This window comes from Rhinatrema bivittatum, chromosome 3 (assembly GCF_901001135.1).
Source record: "Rhinatrema bivittatum chromosome 3, aRhiBiv1.1, whole genome shotgun sequence".
Lineage (NCBI taxonomy): Eukaryota > Metazoa > Chordata > Amphibia > Gymnophiona > Rhinatrematidae > Rhinatrema > Rhinatrema bivittatum.
Genome location: NC_042617.1, coordinates 213,644,918 through 213,669,601, shown reverse-complemented (window position 1 = coordinate 213,669,601; position 24,684 = coordinate 213,644,918). Strand labels below are relative to the sequence as shown.

At 44.1% G+C, this 24,684-nt stretch overlaps 1 protein-coding gene across 1 annotated transcript in view; it reads left to right on the top strand.

The window, feature by feature from the left end:
• EIF2AK2 (eukaryotic translation initiation factor 2 alpha kinase 2) overlaps window positions 1-24,684 on the top strand; it is a 357,779-nt gene that overhangs the window by 276,828 nt on the left and 56,267 nt on the right. The window contains exon 15 of the mRNA XM_029594168.1: window positions 21,604-21,744. Coding sequence (XP_029450028.1) covers window positions 21,604-21,744 — 141 coding nt within the window. The remainder of the gene's footprint in view (window positions 1-21,603; window positions 21,745-24,684) is intronic.

Below are 24,684 nucleotides of genomic sequence, written 5' to 3'. Positions count from 1 at the left end.
TTTCAAAAACCATGTCTCTATCTGAAGGAAAAAATGGAATTGACCAGAACTGTTCCTCTCCTTTCAACTGTTTCTTCACTAGATAATTCAAGCACTACTCCGTCACATTAAGAGGTTCTTGCTGTTCTTCTTCTTTAGTTTTTCTCTCATTTAGGAAGTATATTTTTGCCAGTGGTGGTGGTAGATTCAGTTGGTATCTTTAACACTTTATTCATATATTGTTTGAATTGTTCATGGTTGAGGATACATCTAACTAAGGGGAAATTAATCACCCTCAGATTCAAGTATCTCAACTCATTTTCAATTCTTTCCATCTTTTTCTGCGGGACAAGTTCCCTTGTATTAGTCCATTCTGTATTATTTCCTTTTCCCCGTTGCTCTACTTCTGATCCAGATCTTCATTTGTGTCTTTTGGGACTCAGTCGTTGTTCCATTTTCAACATCCTGCTATTCACATCTATAACACATTGGTCAAGGTGGATATAGATTTTTCTAAAGTCATGATAGCTGTCCAAACATTATCAAGGGTAATTACTGCTGGCTTATCAATTTTATTGGGAAAAGAGGCAGCCAAGTGTGGGACTCCGACACTAGCCAGATCTTTATTTGTGTCGGAGATTGCTCCTTCTCCTTGCTCATTGGGTCTCGCTTCAGATCCTCCTTGCAGGACCCTTTCCCCAGGTGTTGTGAGGTTAAAGTCCACTGGTCTAGATGGGATTACCCCATCTCCATATGGAGGAGAAGGAGTATTCGGTGCTCCCGGGCTTAATGAGGTGACTGAGGCAGGTGATTCCACTACAAGCTCAGTAGTGGATAACACAGCGCCTCCCACTCCGGGAGTATTACCAGGGTTAGTATTGAAGAAACTTTCAATTTTAGATTGTGAAGGGTTCACTGGAGAGGAAGTGGTGATTACCTCTCTCAGCTTCCCCTTCCGCTTTGTATGTGGCATTATTACTACCAACAAGAAATTAAAAAAATAAAAAGAAATTCAAAAGTTTCCTACAACCAGTATTTAACTAATTTGACTCCTGGATGGAGACTTTGGAGTGAGGGTCATGCAACATCAAGAAATTTAAACTTACAAACTAATACTCACTGTGGTGGAGGAGGCCCTAATTGATCTTCACTGTCCAGAATTCCGTCTAAGCAGCGCGTGTCCCTTAGGTGCGCGCGGCTTGGGCGGCGCGCCAGCGTCAGCTGCGCGCCGCTAGAGGGTCGGGTTATGTAGGCCTACCTCCGACTCCTCCCTGATGATGTCAGGACCCCGGAAATTCCAGCGGCTTCGTCGGGGCAGGTTAGGGTCCTCTGCTCCCGGTCTCAACCACACAGGGAGATGTTAATCAGTTGCCCGGTGTTCTCCTTCCTCCTCCACCTCCTACTGCCTCCTTCTTAATATCGTTGTCTGGTCAGGAAAACTGACGCCACTGCTTCCTTTAAGGGCCCCAGAACTATACCTTCAGTTAAAGATTTGTTAACAATCTGCTGCATTTCCCGGCCGTGGCAGGCCGATAAACTCGGCATCGCTTTTCGTGACGGCAGTCCGCTGGTAAGGAAAACCGATGCCGAGGGTTCAGGAAACCGACGCTTGTCAGTAAAGCATCCGTTTCCTGAACCCAATTGTCTTTTTTTTTTTTTTTTTTCTTTCTTGAATTTTTCATCCTGCTTAATATCGTTGATGTTCTACCGGGCGTCATTTTCATGACTCGGCCATCTGCCAGTCAGGAAAAACCGAACGCTGGGTTTGTCAGCATCGGTTTTGTGACTCTGCCATCTGTCGGACAGGAAAATTGACGCCCGATAAAACTTGGCATCAGTTTTCCTTGCCGGCGGACAGCCGAGTCACGAAACCAATTGCTTCTCATTAGCAAGGAGGCGCTAGGGTCACGCAAGCAACCCTAGCGCCTCCTTGCTAATGCGACCCCCTAATTTTAATATTGCATGGCGCGTTAAGAAAGCGGGTGCTGGGGGGCGCTCTCGCCGCGGAGCAAGATGGCCACCTATCTCAGAGCTCCCGCATGCTCGGGCCGAATTTCGCCGGTACCCCCCCGTGCAATCTGCAGCTACAGCTGTTAAACCTCCCGATTTAGCGCTCCCTCACCTTTGCGATGGCGCAGAGAAAAAAAGGAACAGACTTAAAACAATTGCGTTCTCCAAATTACCCGACTTGGAGGAGGGGCCTGAGAGTGCAGCAGAAGCCTCGGCATCCAGTGAGCAGGCACCCGAAGAGGAGAACGTGATGCGCGGCCCGATGGCGGCGGCTCCGGATCTCCCCACGAGAGATGACTTCCGCCGCTGGTTCGGGGATATTCGCAAGGAAATGAAGGATAATAAAGGGAACTCCTGGAAACAATTCAGCAACTGAAAGAGGAAATGGCAGACATAGGAAGGCGCGTCGATGATTGTGATCTGCGCCTGGATGTACAAGCAGAGAAAATGGATGCCCTCACCAAGACGGTGAATCAGGTGACACAGGATTCAGAGGCTTTCATTACCAAACTGGAAGATTTAGAAAACAGAAGTAGGCGCAATAATTTAAGATTCAGGGGCATCCCTGAAACTGATTCATTTGCAGACTGCGCAGCCACGATTCAACGTTTCTGTACTTTCCTTCTGCAGCAAGCATCGGAGGGCCCTGCAGGGCAGGACTCAGATATCAGCATTGACCTGGAGCGGGCACACCGGACCCTGGGGCCCAGAATTGCTGGGAAACCCAGAGATATAATTGTCTGTTTTACCAGATTTCCAGTGAAAGATAAGATTTTTCAAATTGCAAGGAAGAAGGTCGCCTGGGAATGGGAGTCCCATACCATACAAGTCTTCACAGATCTTTCTCCCCTGACCTTGAAGAAACGCCTGGAATTTAAAGATATTACCTCACTACTTCGTAAGGAGAACATTCGGTACCGCTGGCTGTTTCCATTTGGCATAGCTATTACCATTGAAGGCGCCACAACTACGGCTAAGACTCTACAGGAAGCGTTAGCCATTTTGAGATCCGCAGGTCATCAGGTCCCTGCCTCCATTGCACCAAGGAGCTCGACCTCGACCTCTTCTTCTGCTCCTTTGGAGACTCCACGATGGCAGAGGGTCCGCGGAGGAGGGAAGCGCCTGCGACGCCACTCTGAAGACAGTTCTTCGGATCAGGATAAAGGGAAAGGGTGAACCTTTTGGGACTCAGTTCGATATTGTGCTTACATGATAGGCTATGGTTCCTGTTCATACCGAGGGTGTTTTTCGGTTCATTTTACCTGTTAGGTTATGGTTTACACTGTGGTATATTTCTATTCTATTAGGGGGGGCCGGCGGAGGACGGGCCGGAACGGGAGGAGCGGGCCTCGCTGGTGACTGCTACCCCCGCACCTTTACGGAATGGTATTGTACGAATCCGTGAGGCCTTGTGGTGGAAGGGGGGGGGAGAGGGAAGAACTGAGGCTCTTCTTTCAATGCACAACCAGCATACTGCACGCTATTTTCATCACACAGTGATCACACACTTGCACTGCAGCACGGACTGTATACTACTTTACAAGGGGGGTTTCCTGGCGCAAAAGGGGTGTGGATGACGGGGTGTCTGGTGTGGGGTTTATGAGCAGGGAGGGGGAGGAACGCAAGCCTTATGATGTCCTTTAAAATATGGTCTTTGAATGTGAAGGGCCTTAATAGTCCGCAAAAGAGCAGCATATTAGAAGGGAAGCACAGAGGTCCCAGGCGGATGTTATACTTTTACAAGAAACCCACTTGCAGCAGCAATATGTCCACTTGCTTCAGTGGCATTTGTACCCCCACCAATATCACGCTGCAGCCCCTAAGGCAGGAAGGTACACCGGTGTCAGTATCTTACTGAGGAGGGATTTTCCGGGTGTTGTACTTCAACATGTTGCGGATCCCATGGGCCGGTTCTTAATGCTCTTAGTAGAGGTTGATCAAGTAAAATATACTATTGTCAATGTGTATGCTCCGAATACTTCACACTCGGAATATATAGCCCAGATGGATGGGGTCCTTTCCTCCGTGGAGGGAGATCATCTTATTCTAGCGGGGGATTTTAATATCACAATTCAGCCGAGAGTTGATAATTCCTCTGGGGGTGGTGGGGTTGGCCGAAGGCCGCAAACGTCTCAAAAAATGTATGCGGTCCCGGGAACTGCTGGATATATGGCGACACAGAAACCCTGCTACTAGAGACTATACGTTTTATTCCCATCCCTTTCTTCATATTCCTGAATTGATTATTTTCTACTGGACAAAACTCTCACCTTCCGGGTAAAAGATCTGGGTATAGGCCCCATAACCTGGTCGGATCATGGAGCAATTTGGTTGACCTTACGTACCCAGCCTTCTCAGACAGGGTTACGATTTTGGAAACTTAATGATTCCCTCTTGGAGAATGATGATTTTTGTCAAACCATAAAGACTGCGATAGAGGAATATCAACAATTTAACGGTTCAGGCGATCACCCCCGGCCTATTTTGTGGGACTGTTTGAAGGTGGTTCTCAGGGGTAAATTTATCTCTCAGGCTTCGCACAGGAAAAAGGTTAATCAAGCAAAAGAAGTAGAACTGTTGTCTGATATCTCTGATTTAGAAAAACAACATAAGGTAACTTTGTCTCACAAGGTCTATAGTAAACTGTTGAGGGCCCGTGCGGCATTGAAGGCTTTACAAGCGAGGGATGTTGCCCATAAATTACAGCTTATCCGGCAAGAACATTTTGAATGGGGAAATAAATCTGGTCGGCTCTTGGCGCGTAAATTAAAAAAACTGTCTATTCAAAATCAGATCACCAGCATTAAAGCGGGAGATGGATCTATTTTGGACTCAGCAGAGCAGATCCAGAGTCGATTTCAGCAATTTTATGGGGTCTTGTATACGGCAGACTCTGGCATATCTGCCTCACGTATCGCTGATTACTTAGCCGATATCCCTCTACCCCAATTGACCGAAACGGAGAGACAATATTTTGAGAAACTTATTACGCCAACCGAGCTCTCACTTGCCATTAAGGCTCTTAAACCTCATAAAGTGCCTGGGCTAGATGGCTATACCGGCCTCTTTTATAAAAAGTTTATCGACCAGGTTTCCCCTTACTTGCTTGACACTTTTAATGCCTTATGGGATGGGGAGACTTTGCCAGTGGAAGCTAATGTGGCTGGCATCACCATTCTGGCAAAACCAGGCAGAGATCCTCTAGAGTGTGGGTCTTACCGGCCAATCTCTCTTATCAATATCGATTTAAAATTACTAGCCAAGATTTTAGCTAATCGTATGAATAGGGTGATGGCGAAATTGACTCATCCGGACCAAGCCGGATTTATCCCGGGGCCGGAAGGCTGCGGACAATGTTAGGAAAATTATTAGATTTACTCTGGAGCGCTAAGAGGGATCACACCCCAGCTATCTTGTTCGCTATTGACGCTGAAAAAGCGTTTGATATGGTCCACTGGCCATTTTTATTTCGCACGCTGGAAAAAATGAATTTTGGTCCCAAGTTCTTGACATGGCTTTATAGGCTGTATGATAACCCTAGAGCGAGAGTGAAAGTTAATGGGAATTATTCGCATCCATTCCCAATCACTCGGGGAACGCGACAGGGTTGTCCTCTATCTCCCCTGCTGTTCGCTTTATTTTTAGAGCCTCTCACTACCATTATACGGGGAGATCAGACTATATCTGGCATTGCGGTGGGGATGGAGCAATATAAAATGTCGCTTTTTGCGGATGATGTGCTGTTTACCCTCACCAACCCCCACCAATCTTTGTCCAAGGTGATAGGATGCCTGTCCGAGTTTAGCTCGGTTTCAGGCTTTCGGCTTAATCTTGATAAATAAGAGGTTTTGAACCTTTCTCTGCCTCCAGACCAAACCTTACATTTACAACAACAATTCCCCTTAAAATGGGCGGGGTCAAAAATTAAATACCTTGGGATACAAATTGGCCAGAATTTGGACGACTTATTTAAATTGAATTACCTACCTTTGGTGTCCAAGATTTTCCAGGACTTGGACACTTGGAATGACTTGCCTATTTCCTGGACGGGCCGGATAGCTGTGGTTAAGATGACAATACTTCCCAAATTTAATTATCTATTCCAGTCTCTGCCGATCTCGATCTCTACGGCCATGTTAAAAACTTGGCAGAAACGCCTGTTCGCTTTTATCTGGAAGCGGAGACCCCCACGGGTGGCACAAACTACTCTTTACCGCCATAAGTTACGGGGAGGCTTGGGGGTCCCAAACCTTCAATGGTACTATGCTGCCGCCCAATTAGCTGCGATATTGGCGTGGCATAGATGTGGCGAGAGACCTAGATGGGTAGATATTGAACAGGCCCACTTAGGTTCCATTCCCATACAAGCTCTTATATGGCAACCTAAGACTTCTTTGAAAATTACCGGTTGTATCTCTTTACCTTTACAAAACACCCTCCAATCATGGGTCAGATGGAAATCTCCATTGGTGGGCACGAGACGGTATTTTTTGAATACCCATTTATTTCATCATGTCTCCTTTTCTCCGGGATGGGACTCTGTATTATTTCGTGAGTGGAAGAATAATGGTGTTACCACAGTGGCTAAACTTAGAGGTAGCACTGATTTCATGACCTTCCCACAATTGCAGGAAGTATATCAACTTCTGCCCTCCGCTTACTATTCTTACTATCAATTACAACACTTCCTCCGCCGGGAGCATATGCAGGAGGAAATCGCTAAGGGCCGATCGCAATTTGAAGGGTGGTGCGCCCTGGCTGATCAGCTAAAAAGCGGCTTATCAAAAATATATACCTTATTACAGTACTCGTTGTCCCAACAGCCTCGGTATATGTCTCAATGGGAGGGTGATTTAGGGCTCACCCTCTCTGAGGAGGAGTGGGCTCAAATCTTTTCATATACTAAGTGCTGCTCGGTGTCCTCTTCCTTCACAGAAAATGGGTATAAAATTCTGTTTAGATGGCACCTCACTCCAAGTCGGTTGTATAAAGCTCACTTATGTGACTCTGACCTGTGCTGGAAGCGCTGTGGACAACGGGGTACGCTCCTACACATGTGGTGGGAATGTACTCACGTTAGGAGACTATGGTTGGATGTTCAGGATATTGTCTTGTGTACCCTAAACAAACAGGTGGTATTGACTCCGGTGCAGGGCCTTTTAAATGCACCGATTGACGGCTCCAAATTCGACTGTACACTTGTTAATCAGTTCTGTTTGGGGGCCCGGTGTTTATTGGCGCTTTTCTGGAAACAAACTACTGTGCCCACTAAATCTTCCTTACTACAAAAATTAGACAATATGAGTGTGATGTATAAGATAACAGCACAAAAGCACAAACAAATACCTAAATTTGAAAAGACGTGGGCTCCATATCTCCAGTGGAGAAGAGATCTGGGACACTCTGATGAGGGAACCCTTGATTCTCCTATTTAAGACACTGGACGCACAGGAAATCACTCAGACTCAGTGGCCTGGGGCCGTGATATACTTATTCCACCAATTTGCTCACACATGACGCCAACACATTTATATACTGTTTTTTCTTTGCCATTTATTGCTAGCTGCAGTTTTTCATCTCCTGTGGAGTATGGCCATCTCACCAGGGGGTCGTAGGCGGTTTCTATTATCAGGCTTGTATTCTATTATAAGTCTAGTATATTCCCTATACTCCTGATCAATTATGTTCCTGTTGTGCGGTGATCATCTGTAATCTATGCCTTGAGTATGTGCATTATCTGTTCCTTTGTATTATTTGCGCAGTTCTCTAACTATATACATGTTATTGTATTATGGCTTATAATCAGTGTGTTTTGAATAAAAATTATATTGAAAAAAAAAAAAAAGAAAGCGGGTGCTGACTTTTCACTGCCCACTTTGTACACTAATTTATTGCATCGGCCCCAAAGGATGTAAACCATGTTAATACTTTACCAGTAATCCTTATCCCTTGCCATTGGTTCAATAATAACTCATGATTCACCGAGTCATATGCTGCTGATTTATTCAACTGTACTAATAATATTGAGTTTCCTCTATCCATTTCTCCATATAGAAAATCATATACAGACACCAACAGAGGTTCCATCCCACCATATTTATGAAACCCCAGTTGGTTTTCATCTAAAATCTTATTATGCTCTAAACATTCGTCCAATTGCAAAGCAATACATTTTTCCAAAATCTTCCCAATAGTAAATTAATTTGAATTTGGGCAAAGATTAGACATCTTTTAATATTTATAATATTTATATATATAATAATATAATATTAGACATCTTTTAATATATATAATATTGTAAACCGAGGTGATGTTTTAAACGTGCCGCGGTATATAAAAATCACCAAATAAATAAATAAATAAAATCTCTAGCTACGAAACTGATGTATCTTTTGTAATGGGACAAACCACTGCTTCCTTTAAGGGCCCCAGAACTATACCTTCAATTAAAGATTTGTTAACAATCTGTTGCGTTTCCTGGCTGCAGCAGGCCCGTGACCAGCTCTACTCACCCCTGACTCCTAGGCTCTGGACCTGGCCCTTCCTCTTTGACAGCAGTAGGCAGTCGCCTACGCGCTCGCATTCCTGCTATGCTCCCAGGCTCCTCCGGTAGCTCCACAGCCTACTCCGGTCCCAGTTGGGTCTCCCCACGTGCGTTGAGGGGAGACACCACCATCACCTACTTTCAGTCTGTCTGCCTTAGGTGCATGCACGCACCTTCACTGACTTTAAAGGGGCTGCGGCGGGAAACCTTCCCACAGCCCTGGATTATGACGTCTCCAGGCCTTACCATTTAAGGCAGGCTCCACCATTCGGTCTTTGCCTTGGCAACAGGTCTCCATGCTTCCTGTCGTGTGCTTAGTTGCTGCTTGTTCCTGTTCCTGTCTCCGACCTAGTTCCAGTCTTCATGTTCCTGCTCCAGTCCTTGTGTTCCAGTTCCAGCTTCCTGATTACCCATTGGACGGATTCCCTGGCTTTGACCCTCGCTTGTTCCTGACCATGCTCTGGACGGATTCCCTGACTTTGAACCTCACTTGTTCCTGACCATGCTCTGGATGGATTCCTTGGCTTGACCCTTGCTTGAACTTGACCTTGTCTTCAGCCGCCTGCCCTGACCTCAGCTTGAACCTGACCCTGCCTCCAGCTGACTGCTTTGGACTTGGCCTTCTTAGGCTCTTGCCTACTTACAAGCCCGGACTTAACCTGTTCCTACTGCTTGCCTGCCTCAGTCTGTCCGGGCTTCTGGAACCAGGCTTTGTCTTCAACCTAGCTCCATTGGACCCTGTGTCACCGCTGCTTCCTGGCACCTTGCCTTGAACACACTCTCTCCAAGATCAACCACGCAGAGGCCCGCCTAACACCAGCCGGTCCTGGCTCAACCTGCGGGGAACATGGGCTGGTATTGGCGAAGCTCCAGTCGCCTTACGCTTCCCGTTCAGCTCTGCCTCCCGACGGTGGGGACCCATGGGGGTTTCCCCATGGGTAGCGCCAACTCCACCTTGGGCCAAGGGTCCATCTCCGCAGCACAATCTGGAGAATAATACCAATCATTTCCGTCAACAATTCACTAACAATCAAAAATGACACTGGATCCATTGGAGAACATATTGGGGCAGATTTTCAAAGGGGTACGTGTGTAACCCCCAAAAAGTTGCCCCTTCCAGCTTAGGCTCAGTGGTGCGCGTAAGTCCCGGGGCTTTCCTGGGGGGGAGCGTGTCACGGCCGGCGCATCATCGGGGGCATTCCGGGGGCGGGGCTGCGGGCGAGTTCTGGCCCAGGGGCATTCTGGGGGTGTGGACGCGGTTCCGGACCAGCCCCTGGACCGGAACATGGTGCGCCGGCGCGCGCAAGTTATAACTACAGCTTTTGAAATAAAGGTAGGGGGGGGAATTAGTTAGGGCCAGGGGGCGGGTTAGTTAGGGGAAGGAAAGGGAAGGTGGGGGGGCGCCGGAAAGAAAGTTCTCTCCGAGACCACTCCGATTTCCTAGCGGCCTCGGAGGGAACGGAGGCAGGCTGCGCGGCTCAGCGCTCGCAGGCTGCCGATTTTGCGCAGCCTTGCGTGCGATGACCCCGGATTTTAAAAGATATGCGCGTAACTTTTAAAATACAGTGTACTTTTGTTAGCGCCGGTTGTGCGAACAAATGTACACGCGTGCGTACTTTTTAAAAATCTGCCCCACTGTTTTCAATTTATTAATAATCTGCCCCACATTCTCATCTTTCATCAACTTAAACTCTGAACATTCACTCACACAACTCTCCTATACTTTCTTCTATACCCTAAGCAACAACCCTTGGCAGACTTTGTTGAATTAATAAGATCTTCTGTACCTCCTCCATATGATTATATTTAGGTTTCCACAGATTCTAGTCAGAATAGGTAAAGACAGGGTCTTTTAGATTTACAGAGCAATAGTGGGGTTTGTGATGGAAGCAGGAAATAAAGGGGCAGATTTTAAAAGCCCTACGCACGTAAATCCAGCTGGATTTACGTGCGCCGAGCCTTTTTTGCATAGGCCCGGCGATGTGCATATGTCCTGAGGCTTTGTGAAAGGGGCGGGGGCGAGGCAGGGGTGGGACCGAGGCCTCCGGCACAGTGGCCGTGCCGGGGGATCGCCGGCCAGAGGCAGGCGCAACTTCCAAAATAAAGGTTGGGGGGGTGGGTTAGGTAGGGGAAGGGAGGGGAATGTGGGGGGCAGAAGGAAAGTTCCCTCCGAGGCCGCTCCGATTTTGGAGCGGCCTCGGAGGGAACAGAGAAAGCCATTGGGGCTCCCATAGGGCTCAGCGCATGCAAGGTGTACAAGTGTGCACCCTGTTGCACATGCCGACCCCCAGATTTTATAACATGCATGCGGCGCGTAGGTACTAAAATCTGGCCCAAAATGAACAGGTTGACATTTCCCAATTTGGTGTTTCGGAAACTTACCTCCTGCATCCTTCTGTCTGCATTCAACTGGTCAATCCACTTCCCCTCCTTGTACTGCAGCTCAAGGGTTTTCTTGAGGTCCTCAATCTTTGCAGAGAAAAAGGACTAAAAATATTTAAGTTCTATATAGCAGATTTTGAGACCTTCTCATTGACATGTAATATTATTTTTGTCTTAAAAATCTATTTACTCTGTTTTCTAAGCACTGGTTTTTCCCTTTGTGCATCTGTAGATGCTGTTAGGTTTTAGCTCCCCTACATTTATTTTATTTATTTATTTAAAGGCTTTTATATACCGGAGTTCATGCACTTGTGCATACCACTTCGGTTTACACAGAACAAGGAACAGAAAATTACATCAAACAGATTGAACAATTAAACAAATATACAATTATATACATACCCCCACCCTCACCCTCACACTCTTTTCCCCCAGCCCCACCATCCTTCCTATTTCCCATTTTGTACTTAATCTGAAAGGAAAGGAAACTATGTGATTAAATTGTGTTAGAGGTTGCACCAGGCCTGGTGCAGCCTCCTGTTGTCCCGTTGGACAATCCCCTAGATTGGGAATCATTTCCACCACCAGGGATGCCATGCTAGACAAATCCCTAGTAGAAAAATTGGGTTGCCTTGCCACGGAGAGGGGGCACTTTGGAATGAGCCTGCCCTGCAAAGCTGTATGTGCACATTAAAAACATACACATCTCAGCAAGTTCAGATATGCACATATCTGTAGTTATTCCTATCTCTCTTATTCCCAGCTACTATAGCTACCCAAGTTTAATCCCCCTGTTATATTGTAACTTTGCTATTTTCAGCCTTCTTGTTTTGGTTACTTTTCGTTTATCCCTTGTTCTATGTAAACCGGCCTGATATGAATCCCATTCATGGTCCGGTATAGAAATATTTTTAAATAAATAAATATAAAGGTGAATTTTAAAAGAGTTGTGAATGTAAAAATGAGCACTTGTGCTTACAAATAGTACATATTCACACAACTGCTATTTTATAAACCTCAAACGTACATACACAAGTAATGATGTGCAAATAAATTTGCTTGTATGAAAATGAGATGGGCTAGGAGTGTTACGGGGTCGGTCCAGCATTTACACATTTAAGTTGCTATTTTTTTTTTTGGTAATTATCTTTTATTGAGGTATTAACCAGATTGATATACAGTCGAGAAACATGATGGCCAAGAACATACCATAACCTAAAAATTTTCCATTAATGTAAACCAAAACCTACCCTCTCCCCCCCCCCCCCCCCCCTCCCATCCCTCCCACACCCCAGTACAGAGAATCCCCCACTGCGGGCTCGGTCAGGAGAAATAACAGTAAAGATATACACAGCAATATACAGAGAAACAGGTTGAAATATATAGGCATTGGTAAGACAGCTCTTAGTGCCAAGATAAAGGTCCAAGAAGGCTGAAGGACCATCCAGGGGGGCCAAAGCCCGGATAGAAGGTTGTAGCAAATTGTAGTAAACCATCCAGATGTTGCGAAAAAGACGTTTTTTGTTGGGAGTAAAGCATTGAAACATGGAGCCATATTCCAATTGATAGAGCTCAGTCAATAAAGGAATCCATTGATTGCATGTTGGAGGGATAGGCTCAATCCAATGCAACAGAATGCATTTTTTGACAATTAGGCAAGCTTTTGAAATAAATGTTACATTATCGACATTCATGCTAGCATCTCCCACATCATTATTAAGAATACAAAAAGAGCAGGACCATTGTAGTTCGGTGCCCAGCAATGTGGAGCAATGTTGTCGGATGTTTTCCCAAAATGACTGAATCACTGGACACAACCATAAACAGTTGTATCAAGGTCGCAGGTTTTTGATTACATTTAAGACAACAATCTGTAGCGATCAAGCCCATCTGTTTCGCCCTAGCCGGTGATATAACAAATCTGTGGAAGATGTGTTGTTGTAGATCACAAAGATTAACATTGTTGTTGCGGTCCTGGCTGCAAGCACCGCGACCAGGCCCTTACCTCTTTGTTCCCGGACCTGCTCCCGCCTCCAGAGTCCTGGCTTGCGGCCTGTTTGGCAGCATCCCTGCTGGGGCAGCGCCGCCGTGAAGGTGCTGGTGGATGCCACTTGGGCGCCTTTGTAGCCCGTTTCCCGCCAGTGCTGACTCCACCCAATTCCTGACGTTAGACACCGCGGCCTTGATAAGCCAGCCGCGCCCATCCAGCCTTTGCCTTGCAATGGGTTAGCCTCCCGGTTTCCTGTTGCGCTGTGCCCCGGAGTGACCCGCTTGGCTTCGTTGCTCCGTTCCTGCTACAGTACCTGCTTGGGTCCTGCCTGCTTGCTACAGTTCCTGCCTGGTTCCAGTACCCGAGTCTTGCTACAGTTCCTGCCTGGTTCCAGTACAGGAGTCTCTCTACAGTTCCTGCCTGGTTCCAGTACCCGAGTCCTGCTACAGTTCCTGCCTGGTTCCAGAGCCCGAACCCAGTTACAGTATCGCTACTGTCCTAGTCTAGTTCCAATTACCTGTCCTGATCCACAACTCGCGTAAGTCCCAGCAGCCGGGCCCCTATGGGCTCCTCCCAGGGGGGCTTCAGCTTCCAAGGGTGAAGCCACCTAAGTCCCAGCGGTTGGGCTCCTACGGCTCCTCCCGGGGGAGCACCAGTTTCCAGGGTGAAGAGCATCTATGTCCCGCCTGAACATCTGCCTCCCGGCCTGCTGTTCGTCAGAGACATTGTCCATCTCTTCCCAGTCTCCAGCAGGTCGGCACAAGGGTCCACTAAACTGAGACTCCCACAACAATTGTTAGTGATCAACGGTATAGATGAATAAGAGTATTTCAGCATATTCTCATCAAGCTCTTCATGACAGTTACGGGTCCACTTGGGTAGGAGGGAAGAGAAAACAGTAAACTCCCATGCAGTATTATAAAACTTATACATATAACACAGACTACAATTTGAGCTTTGAAGCCCATAAACAGGGTCGTGTATAGGGAATTGGCAATGGGGTCTGCTACGTCCTTCAGCAAGGAAAAATAGGTCACTCTCAGATACCCATAGAGTAAGAAATGACCGGGTTGCATCCCTAATTGTTCTTGACACTGGGGAAATGTGAAAAAAACCTCCTGTATTGGGATCTAGAAATTTCTCGAGCAGCCATCGCGGGGAGATTCTTATGTTGTGCAGCCTAGGCAAGTATTGAGACCCATGAATAGAGCCCCGCAAGTGGTACTGTCAAGAAACATGGACAGGAAGATTCAATAATTTACGGGTATAAACCCAGATTTTCTGAATAGTCTGCACCAGGCCGAATTTCAATTGAGGACCGTGTAAATCATTGGATCTAGAATGGAGCACATAACTGGGGTCCAGTGGTGTACACAAGGCACGAATTAATGGGGCATCTGTGTGTGTCGAAGTGCCAAGAACCCAAATCTCCTAAAAACCTGAGATTGGCTGTTCGTGAGTACATTAGGAAATCAGGAAGCCCATAACCCCCCTGAAGCCGTGGTGCAGCCAAGGTAGTGTATGCCAGTCGTGCCTTTTTTCCCCTCCACAAAAATCGCCGTACTAGTTTTTGAAGCAGTCGATTATCTTTTCACTAATGTGGTGACCACCCCTTGGGGGTTGTCTATCCAAGGAGGGATCCGCAACAAAATTCAGGTCACCCACTAGAATAATAGGATAATCCCCCATTTTGGAAATAAGGGCAAGTAGAGAGGTAAAGAAAGAGTGGTCATAGGAGTTCGGAGCATATACAGAGGCTAGCCGTATCTGAGACCCCATGAGAACTCCCTTAATGACGATAAAGCTCCCTTGAGGATCCTCCACAGTCTCTAGAGCCTTGAAGGAGATGGATTTATGAATAAGTAGTGCCAGATGCAAAAAATACCTGCGAGACCCATTTCTTTTTTAATTTGACCACCTCCGCTGGAGACAAATGCGTCTCTTGTAAAAAGGTCACTTTGGCATGTAATTTATTGAGTCGGGAGAGCACTTTCTCTCGCTTGATCGGGGTACCCAATCCAGCCACGTTCCATGTGATAATATCTATTGCCGTAATAAATAGCGAAAAGAGCTGTGGTGGCAGTTAATAAGAATAATGTCATAAAGTAAAAGCCTTACCATCCCCGTTTGAAAATTTAACTGCACATAAACTAAAGGAGTATAAAGTACCCGCACAGCGTAGAGATTCTCTGTACTTCCCACCCACTCTACCCCCCAAACTCTCCCTCTCTCACAAACTCAATGGAGAACAATAACAAGACATCCCAGAAAACCATGATACAGGTCAGGAAAGGAAGATATTTCACCCATTTCCCCCAGTGAGATTCACTCCCTGGGTAGGAATAGAAGTCACGCATATCATGATGTGCACGGCCGCCACCGTGCCGCCTCCCCACCCACTGAACTGTAACAAGCCATCCCATAACAGGAAAAAAAAATGAATTCAACCTGAAAAACCGTTGAATAAACAATTGTACCTGAGAAACCAATATAAATCTTAGGGCTCCATGTCTAAGTAAAGTTTCTATGTGCCCAATTGGTAAATGTCATCTCAGTTTGTAAGAGTGGAAAAGTAAATGCAATTAGAATCAGCTTCAGATATTGAACACAAGGCGTTCAGCTCTTAAGAAAACAAAAATTTTCCTCGGTAGTCATCTTTGTCCTCCATCAAGGCTCTTCTTCAGGTGCAAAACCCACCAGGCCCTGTACATAGGCTTGGGCTTCAGTAGCTGAATTGAAAGTTTTTGTGGTGCCTTGATGTGTATTGCGGAGTTGTGCCAGATACATGAGTGCAAAGTGAATCCATTTAGTGATAAGATCAGTGTAGACATCTGTATATTCCTTGCGCTTAGCAGTAACACAGGGCGAGAAATCCTGAAACACAAGAATTTTAGTAGAGTCATAGAGAATTCTTGATTCTTATGATACTGCTGTAGCACCAGGGTTTTATAGGCAAAATGTAGGAATCGAGCAATAATTACCCGTGGACGGCGATTTTGCTCCCCTTCACTTCTGCGGCCTACATGATGCACACGTTCCAAGAGCCCTCCTGGTGGAGAAACGAGGGCGGGTACCAGGCCCAACAGCCATGCCTCCAAGAGATGAGGGAGATCAGCCTCTGCAGGGGCCTCTGAGAACCCCACGAACCGCAAGTTATTGCGGCGAGAGCGGTTCTCCAAATCATCTAGCTTGTCATCGCTGAGTTTCACCGCTTTTTTTAATCAATAACTCTTCTCTCAAGGGCTCCCATGTCATCCTCCACTAAGGAGACGCACCCCTCCACTCTCTCTTTGCGGGTATCGAATTCTGTAAGAGAGGCATGCACATTTGCAATCTGCTCCGATATTTGATGTAATCGCATATCGAGCGCTGAGATTACTGCTTGAGAAATATTTTTCCTCCAAGGATTCATCAGCTTGTTAGTCTGGCTTGTGAGGGACGGCAGCCATCTTGGAGTCAGAGGCCTTAATCTTATCCTTTTCTTTTCTCACCGGTCGAGACGCCATAAGAGTAGTGGCAAAGACCCCAACGATGCTGGACAGCGCGTGTTGTCTGATAGTTGTCCGGGGTGGAGTGAAAAAGCTGTAAGGCAGGCGATGGTAGGGGATTTAGCTCAAGCAGCGGCTGGAGCTCAGTCTTTTAGCTGCGGCTGAGCTCACCATATCACGTGACTCCTAAGTTGCTATTTTAAAACCTGCAAATGCTGTGGACATACGGCTGTTACCTATGCATCTTTACAACTGGTAATTATCCGCTGTAAGTCTAGATATTCTTTATAGGTAAATATTGATTGGCTGAGGGGTCTGAGTGAACTGGGGGGAGTGCAGGTTGGAGAACTAGGGAGGTCTTGAGAACCTAATCATAGACTGGGCAAACTAGTGGACTATTTGGTAAAACTGGTAATTTCCTTAACTTGCACAGGTTAGAAAATTTGATAATTTACATGCATAAAAACAGACAAGTGCTAATGAAAATATACGAGTTTAATTTCCTTGTGTAATTGATTAAAATTAGGAGCCCAAATACACAAACATAGAAGTCCGCCATTTATCCAGATAATTTTTGACTTAACCAGATAAGTCTTAAAAAGCACTACATAGCTGGATAAGTCTTCAAATGCTAGTTATCCCTCTATCTATATTATATATATTATCTATATTATTATCTATATTATTATCTCTATTATGTTTCTATGTTTCTATCATAGAAACATAATATAGAAACATAGAAATGATGGCAGAAAAGGATCAACGGTCCATGCAGTCTGCCCAGCAAGTTTATTATGGAAGTTTCTGGTGAGTTATATAAGTTCCCCATTCTTATCAGTCCCCCCCCGTCCCCCCCAATTCTTATCAGTTTCCCAGGCCATCAAAAGTCAGGGCCCTTGTTTGTTGCTGTTAGAGTTCAATTCCCTGTTACCTTCTGCCGAAGAAGCAAAGAGTAATGTTGGAATTGCATCAAGAGTTTCAGGCTTATTGGTTAAGGGTAGTAACAGCCACATCAGCAAGTTACCCCTGTGTTTATTTTTCCCAGACTGCAAAATTCAATGTCCTAGTTATTTGCTGTCTATAATTAATTCCCATTTCCTCCTTTCTCCCTGCCGTTGAAGAAGAGAGCAATGATGGAGCTGTGGCTTATTTGTTAAGGGTCGTTACCACCACACCAGCAAGTTACCTCCATGTACTCATTTCTGCATTTTTATCCTCTAGCCTTTAGAGATCCACAGTAGTTATCCCATGCCCCTTTGAAATCTTTCACCATTTTTGTCTTCACTACCTCCTCTGAAGGGCATTCCAGGCATCCACCAACCTCTCCATGAAGAAATATTTCCTGACATTGGTTCTGAGTCATCCTCCCTGGAGTTTCATTTCCTGACCCCTAGTTCTGCTTTCTTTCCAACAGAAAATATTTGTCTATTGTACATCATTGAAACCTGTCAGGTATCTGAAGTTCTGTATCATATCTCCCCTGCATCTCCTCTCCTCCAGGATATACATATTTAGGTCCTTCAACCTCCCTCATAAGTCATTTGATGGAGACCCCCCACCATTTTGGTTGCTCTTCTCTGGACTGCCTTCATCCTGTCTCTGTCCCTTTTGAGATACAGTCTCCAGAACTGAACACAATACTCCAGGTGAGGCCTCACCAAGAACTTGTACAAGGGGATTATCACTTCCATTTTTATTTTTTTTTACTAGTTATTCCTCTCTCTATGCAGCTCAGCATTCTTCTGGCTTTAGCCATCGCCTTGTCACATTGTTTCACCATCTTCAGATCGCTAGACACTATCACCCTGAGGTCCCTCTCTTGCTCCATGCACAACAGCCCTTCACCCCCCATCAGATACAGCTCTTTTCGATTATCTGCACTTCTTGGCATTGAATCCCAGCTGCCATATCTTTGACCACTCTTCAAGCTTCCTTAAATCACTTCTCATTCTCTCTACTCCTTCTGGCATGTCCACCCTGTTGCAGATCTTAGTAGTGCCCGCAAATAGACAGCCTTCACCTTCTATCCCTTCCGCAAGGTCACTCACAAAGATATTGAACATAACTGGTCCCAACACCGATCCTTGCAGTACTTCACTTAACACTGGTATCTCCTCATAGTAGGTTCCATTCACCATCAGACACTGTCTTCTGTCTGATAATCAGTTTCTAATCCAGGCCACCTCCTTGGCACTCATTCCCAAGCTTCTCATTTTATTCTCAAGTCTCCTATGCAGGTCAGTATCAAAAGCTTTGCTGAAATCCAAGAAGATCACATCAAGTACTCTTCCTTGATCCAGTTCTTTAGTCACCCTCTCAAAAAAAATCAATCAGATTTGTCTGACAGGACCTTCCCCTAATGAATCCATGATGTCTGGGGTCCAGCAATCCTCCTGACTGTATATAGTTCACTATCCTTTCTTTCAGCAGAGTCTCCATTAATTTACCCACCACCGAGGTGTGGCTAACTGGCCTGTAGTTTCCGGCCTCCTCTCTGCTTCCACTCTTGTGGAGCGGGACCACCACCACTTTTATCCAATCACTTACCATCACTCCCGTTTCCAGGGATCTATTGAACAGGTCACGCAGCAGACCTGCCAGCACATTGCTGAGCTCCTTCAGTATACTGGGATGTATCTCATCCGGCCCCATGGCCTTGTTCACATTTACTTTTCCTAGGTCTTCCCATTCATTCTCTTCTGTAAATGGAGTTTCATCCATCCCATCTCCACCAATGGTTTTGTCTTACTTGTCCACCTTTATAGTGATTTTCTTCTACTTATCCAGCTATCTTACATAGCAGGATAAGACTTAAAACATCTCTACTTAGCCGGATAAGTCACCACAATGCTACTTAGCTGGATATTTGTCTCCACTTAACTGGATAAGTCAAAAGTTATGAATCTACCTTTAAAATACATGCTGTGTATTTTTTGATATGTGAACATGTTGGGTAGATTTACTCATATTTTATATTGTGCACACACATAGCTGCTTATCTGGGTGTGCTTGCACATGTTTTAAAGTTATCCTCTTTTTTTTACACATACTCTAACCATATGCACACATTTGGTGACATGGATGCACATATTTTAGAATCTACACAAATGATTCTACGCAATCTCTAAAATACTATATTAGATCTCATGTAAGTGCATATATGAGGCTGTGCAGAGATCTTTGAAAGTTATCTCATATGCTATTATTTTGTTGACAGTCTCAGCAGAGAGACCAGAGATTGAACAGTCATGGAAACTGAACTATCCTTTCACTGTTTGAGTTTGTCCTATCAGAAAAGGAGTGAGGCAATTGAAGGAATTTTGCACTGCCACGCTCCATGTTCAGAGCTTAAAAATGTACCCAAGGCTGACCAGGCAGGAGAAAAATCACTTGGCATCTTTTCTCCCCCGGCTGGCAACCTCTCTTATCCCCTCTCTGTCTCCCCAAAGCCATTATCACTTACCTACCCTGACCCCTCTCTCTAGCCTGTTAAGCAGATACTACTCAGTGCACAATATTGAAAAAAAGTACTTACCAGTCCTGGTACCTTGTACCAGTAGAGGTGTTGGCAGCACAGATGGGGGAGAGGAGGAGAAGGGAATTAAGGATCACATGTAGAGAGGAGGTGATATGAAAGGGGAATATGAATCAAGATCTTTCTGTGGTTGTGGGATATATTGCTCTTCTACTGGCAGAAAAACTGTACAGTTTTCTGTTCAGAAGATGACTCCTTCACAGGAAGAAACTTTGCACTCACCTTCTTGGCCCTGAAAATCCACTTATCAAGCCTTGCCCTTGCTGTACCTATTCAGTGGATAAATAGAAGCCATCCATTTCTAATGCTGTCAAGCAACTTTTCACAACATTAAATTCATTTTGATATATGAGATGTTTAACATACAAATACATGATAACACATTCAGATATAGGATTTGGGCTCAGCCCCATGACCCAATAGTAAATGCTTTGTACTGTGAAGCAGGATATTAGATTTTAGTTCTTGGGCTTGGGAGTTCTGTTAAAATATGACCCCTTTTGAGTAAAAATATGGCATTGTTCCTGCTATGATATTTTATGCCTACTCAAAGAAAGGTGCTAGTAGTATATCTTCAGAGAACTAGCTTCATTGTGTTTTCTGAGAGTTCTTGCAGGAGGGTAATTAATAGAAAGGAACAGAATTATGTGAACTAGATATTAAGAAAGCAAGTGAATCTGAAATGTGTATCCTATTGACCATACAAGGATAGTTATATTTGTCAAAGACAAAACAGTTAAAATGTATGCAATAATATAGACTTGCTATCATAAGATGATAGGTATTTTAACCAAAGTTGTATATATGTTCATTAAAAAAAAAGTCATTTATTCTTTCACATACTTGTGAACGTCTTAGAATATTGAGTATGCTGAATATCCACATCCACATTCCAAAACACACTGGAATATGTATTATGTTATTCCACAACTTTTTTTTTATCTTACACTTCAGTGTTTATAAAGAAAATACTAATTTTAGCTATCGAGAGTAAATGTATCATTTGTATATAATAAAGATCAGTGTTTACATCATATGCCATTATGGGATATGATTATAGGAATCAGCATGTCATTTGAAAGTTTGACTACAGGTACATCAGCACATTGGCATATTATAAAAACTGTGGCACACCCTAGGTTGAAGATACTATATTAAAACATTGATTTTTGGAAATCAGTAATTGATTACATTCTGCTTAAATGAACTTAAGCAGTGTTAGACTTGACTATTGTATGGTCACTCTTTTAAGTCCATAGTGTAATGATGTGTGTTATGACCTAGTGAATCAGAACTATCCAATAGGGTGCTGCAACATTATGTAACGACCCTCAGGGGAAAATGCTTGTGTTAGTAGGAGCAATCCAAGTTCTTCAAAGTCACTCATAAAGGTGGTGGCTTAGACTGAAAATACGGTAAAGATAGTTAAAAAGTACAGAGAATGGTGTGACAATGAAAATAGCTGGCTGTCATTTGTGTCCCAATTAATGCACATTGGACACAAAAGCAATGGTTCCATCACCTCTGAATTTATTTTTCTGGAAAACAAGGAAAACACAGTTTATATTTTATTACAAATACTGTGGAACTTTTCATAAGTTGTATACATTTTGTAAATGTTTATTTAATAGGTTATTTTCAATAAAACATTTTTTAAACATTTTGTTCATTGTAGCCATCAAATATATTTTTATCTGAAGAATCAAAAATAAAAATTGGAGACTTTGGTCTTGTAACCTCAATGATTGATCCAGATAACAAGTTACTGGAACGGACAAAAGGCACAGGAACAGCTGGTTATATGGCTCCTGAACAGGTAATTTACTATAATCATTAAATTTGTTTAATTTAGCTTTGTTTAGTTACTACATGCTAAATTACTGTCAGCTGATCTCGGTGAAGTAGTAACATTATAATTTATTCACTCAACAGTTCTCTGATTTTTGTAACAGTACAGTATGCAGTAATTTTTTTTAATTGAATAATTTTTAATTGCACAAATGTGAAAAGTATCCACTCAAGGATATACGCCTCTCATACATCAAGCTGATAAAGAAGCAATTTTGTTCTAAACAAAGAACACAGGTATTTTTTCAAACAGTATATGCTTGTGCCAAGTTATTTAAGAAGTATTGAAAAACAATATTTAATGTATATATGGTGCAAGGGAGAGGTATCCACATTAGCATACAAGAACCCCTTGCAGTCAAAAAAGCAAATAGAATGTTAGGAATTATTAGGAAGGGAATGGTTAATAGAACGGAAAATGTCATAACGCCTCTGTATCGCTCCATGGTGAGACCGCACCTTGAATACTGTGTACAATTCTGGTCGCCGCATCTCAAAAAAGATATAGTTGCGATGGAGAAGGTACAGAGAAGGGCAACCAAAATGATAAAGGGGATGGAACAGCTCCCCTATGAGGAAAGGCTGAAGAGGTTAGGGCTGTTCAGCTTGGAGAAGAGACGGCTGAGGGGGGATATGATAGAGGTCTTTAAGATCATGAGAGGTCTTGAACGAGTAGATGTGACTCGGTTATTTACACTTTCGAATAATAGAAGGATTAGGGGGCATTCCATGAAGTTAGCAAGTAACACATTTAAGACTAATCGGAGAAAATTCTTTTTCACTCAACGCACAATAAAGCTCTGGAATTTGTTGCCAGAGGAGGTGGTTAGTGCAGTTAGTGTAGCTGGGTTCAAAAAAGGTTTGGCTAAGTTCTTGGAGAAGATGTCCATTAATGGCTATTAATCAATTATACTTAGGGAATAGCCACTTCTATTAATTGCATCAGTAGCATGGGTTCTTCTTAGTGTTTGGGTAATTGCCAGGTTCTTGTGGCCTGGTTTTGGCCTCTGTTGGAAACAGGATGCTGGGCTTGATGGACCCTTGGTCTGACCCAGCATGGCAAGTTCTTATGTTCTTATGAAAATTATCTGCTCAGTCCCAGGTTTTTCATTCCCAAACTCCTGACTACTTTGTTAAAGGTGAATTTTCAGAGTTGCGCATGTAAAAATCAGCACATATGCATGTAAATGGCATATACTAGTGAATATGCTTTTAAAAACCTCTAAATACACACGTAAGTAAGGGTCCACAAGTAAATCTGCATGTGTAAAAAGGGGCAAGCCAAGGGCATTCTGGAAGAGGGACAAAATTTATGCGAGTAAGATGCTATTTTATAAGCCATTTTTTTATGTAAGTTTGGAAGCTTATATGCATATATTTACATTTGCTGTATATCTGTAGTAAGTTATCATAAGGGTCTTAAAAGTGAAATACTGACTGGGTGGGAAGTTTGGGTGTAATGGAGGGAGTTCAGGGTGAAGATTCAGGAGGGTCTCAATAACCAGCAGATACACTGAGCAAACTGGTAGACTTGTTGGTGAAACTGGTCATTTCATTGCTGCACGCATGTTAGAAAATCTCCATACTTACATACATAAAAACCAACTGAAAAGTGGGTAAATGCATATAAATTACACAAGGAAAATCTCTACATGTATATTTTTTAAATTAGACGTAAAAATATGCAAGTAAATTCAGATTTATCAGGCTAAATCATGAAAGCGGCACTTATTCAGACAATTTCTGATTTACTTGGATAACTTGCAACACTTAACCAGGCAAGTTCCAATATATCTAGTTAAGTAGTAGCAAATTTGCTACTTAGCTGGATAAATCTTAAAATGTTACTTATCCAGCTAAGGGGGTCATTTATCAAAATGCGATAAGGCGTTTTCGCATGCGTTAAGGGCTTATCGCATGCGAAAAGCCCCGTTAACGCATGCGATAGGCCTTTAACGCATGCGATAAGCCCTTAACGCATGCAAAAACGTGTTTAACGCATGCGATCACACCATATCGTATGGTGCGATGCAAATTCAGAAAATAGGAGGAGTTAGGGGCGGAGAGTGGGCTGGGTTAGCCTGTTTGCGAAGAGCTATCGCACAGCCATAACGCCGATTTTAACTACACCTCTTTGGATTGCGTTAGGCTGTGCGATAGCTGCCGTGACCGTGCGGTAAGGTTTCATCGCCATTTGCGATGTCTCCCGTAAGGCCTATTTCAGGTGATTGACGGGTCCAGAGCCTTGAGGGGAGAGAGAGAGAGAGAAAGCCTGGCCATAATATCATGGCCCATAGGTAGGAGTCCATCAAGCTAGGTTGAGAGAACATTGCCCAAATCTCATCTTCGAGTGAGTTTTCTCACTCCGAAGGCCAGCAAATCTTCACAAGAGACCACTGTTATGTTTGTAGGTGTCACGTAGAATGTCAAAGTGGCCCCTAACCCCCTACACTCTTACCTAAACCCCACCTCGAGTTACTAGGTGGGCCTACCATAGGGATACAAATACCTACCTATGGGCCATGATATTATGGCCAGTCTCTCTCTCTCTCTCTCTCTCTCTCTCTCTCTCTCTCTCTCTCTCTCTCTCTCTCTCTCTCTCTCTCTCTCTCTCTCTCTCTCTCTCTCTGAAAAACAACAGGTCTGGCACTTATCACAGAATCTGAAATGGTATCACAATTTGTGCTAACTTAGCTCTTTGCACAGGTAATTAGCGCAAAATGCGGTACTTACCGCATTTTGATAAATCCACCCCTAAATAAGATAGCCGGCTGAGTAGCGCTTTTTTTACTTATACGGCTTTCTTAATTAGCCAGATGTCATTTTTAAATTTATGTGACTAAGTAGCAACTTTGCTGGTACTTAGCTGGATACATTTGAACTTATCCAGATAAGTGCAACATATATT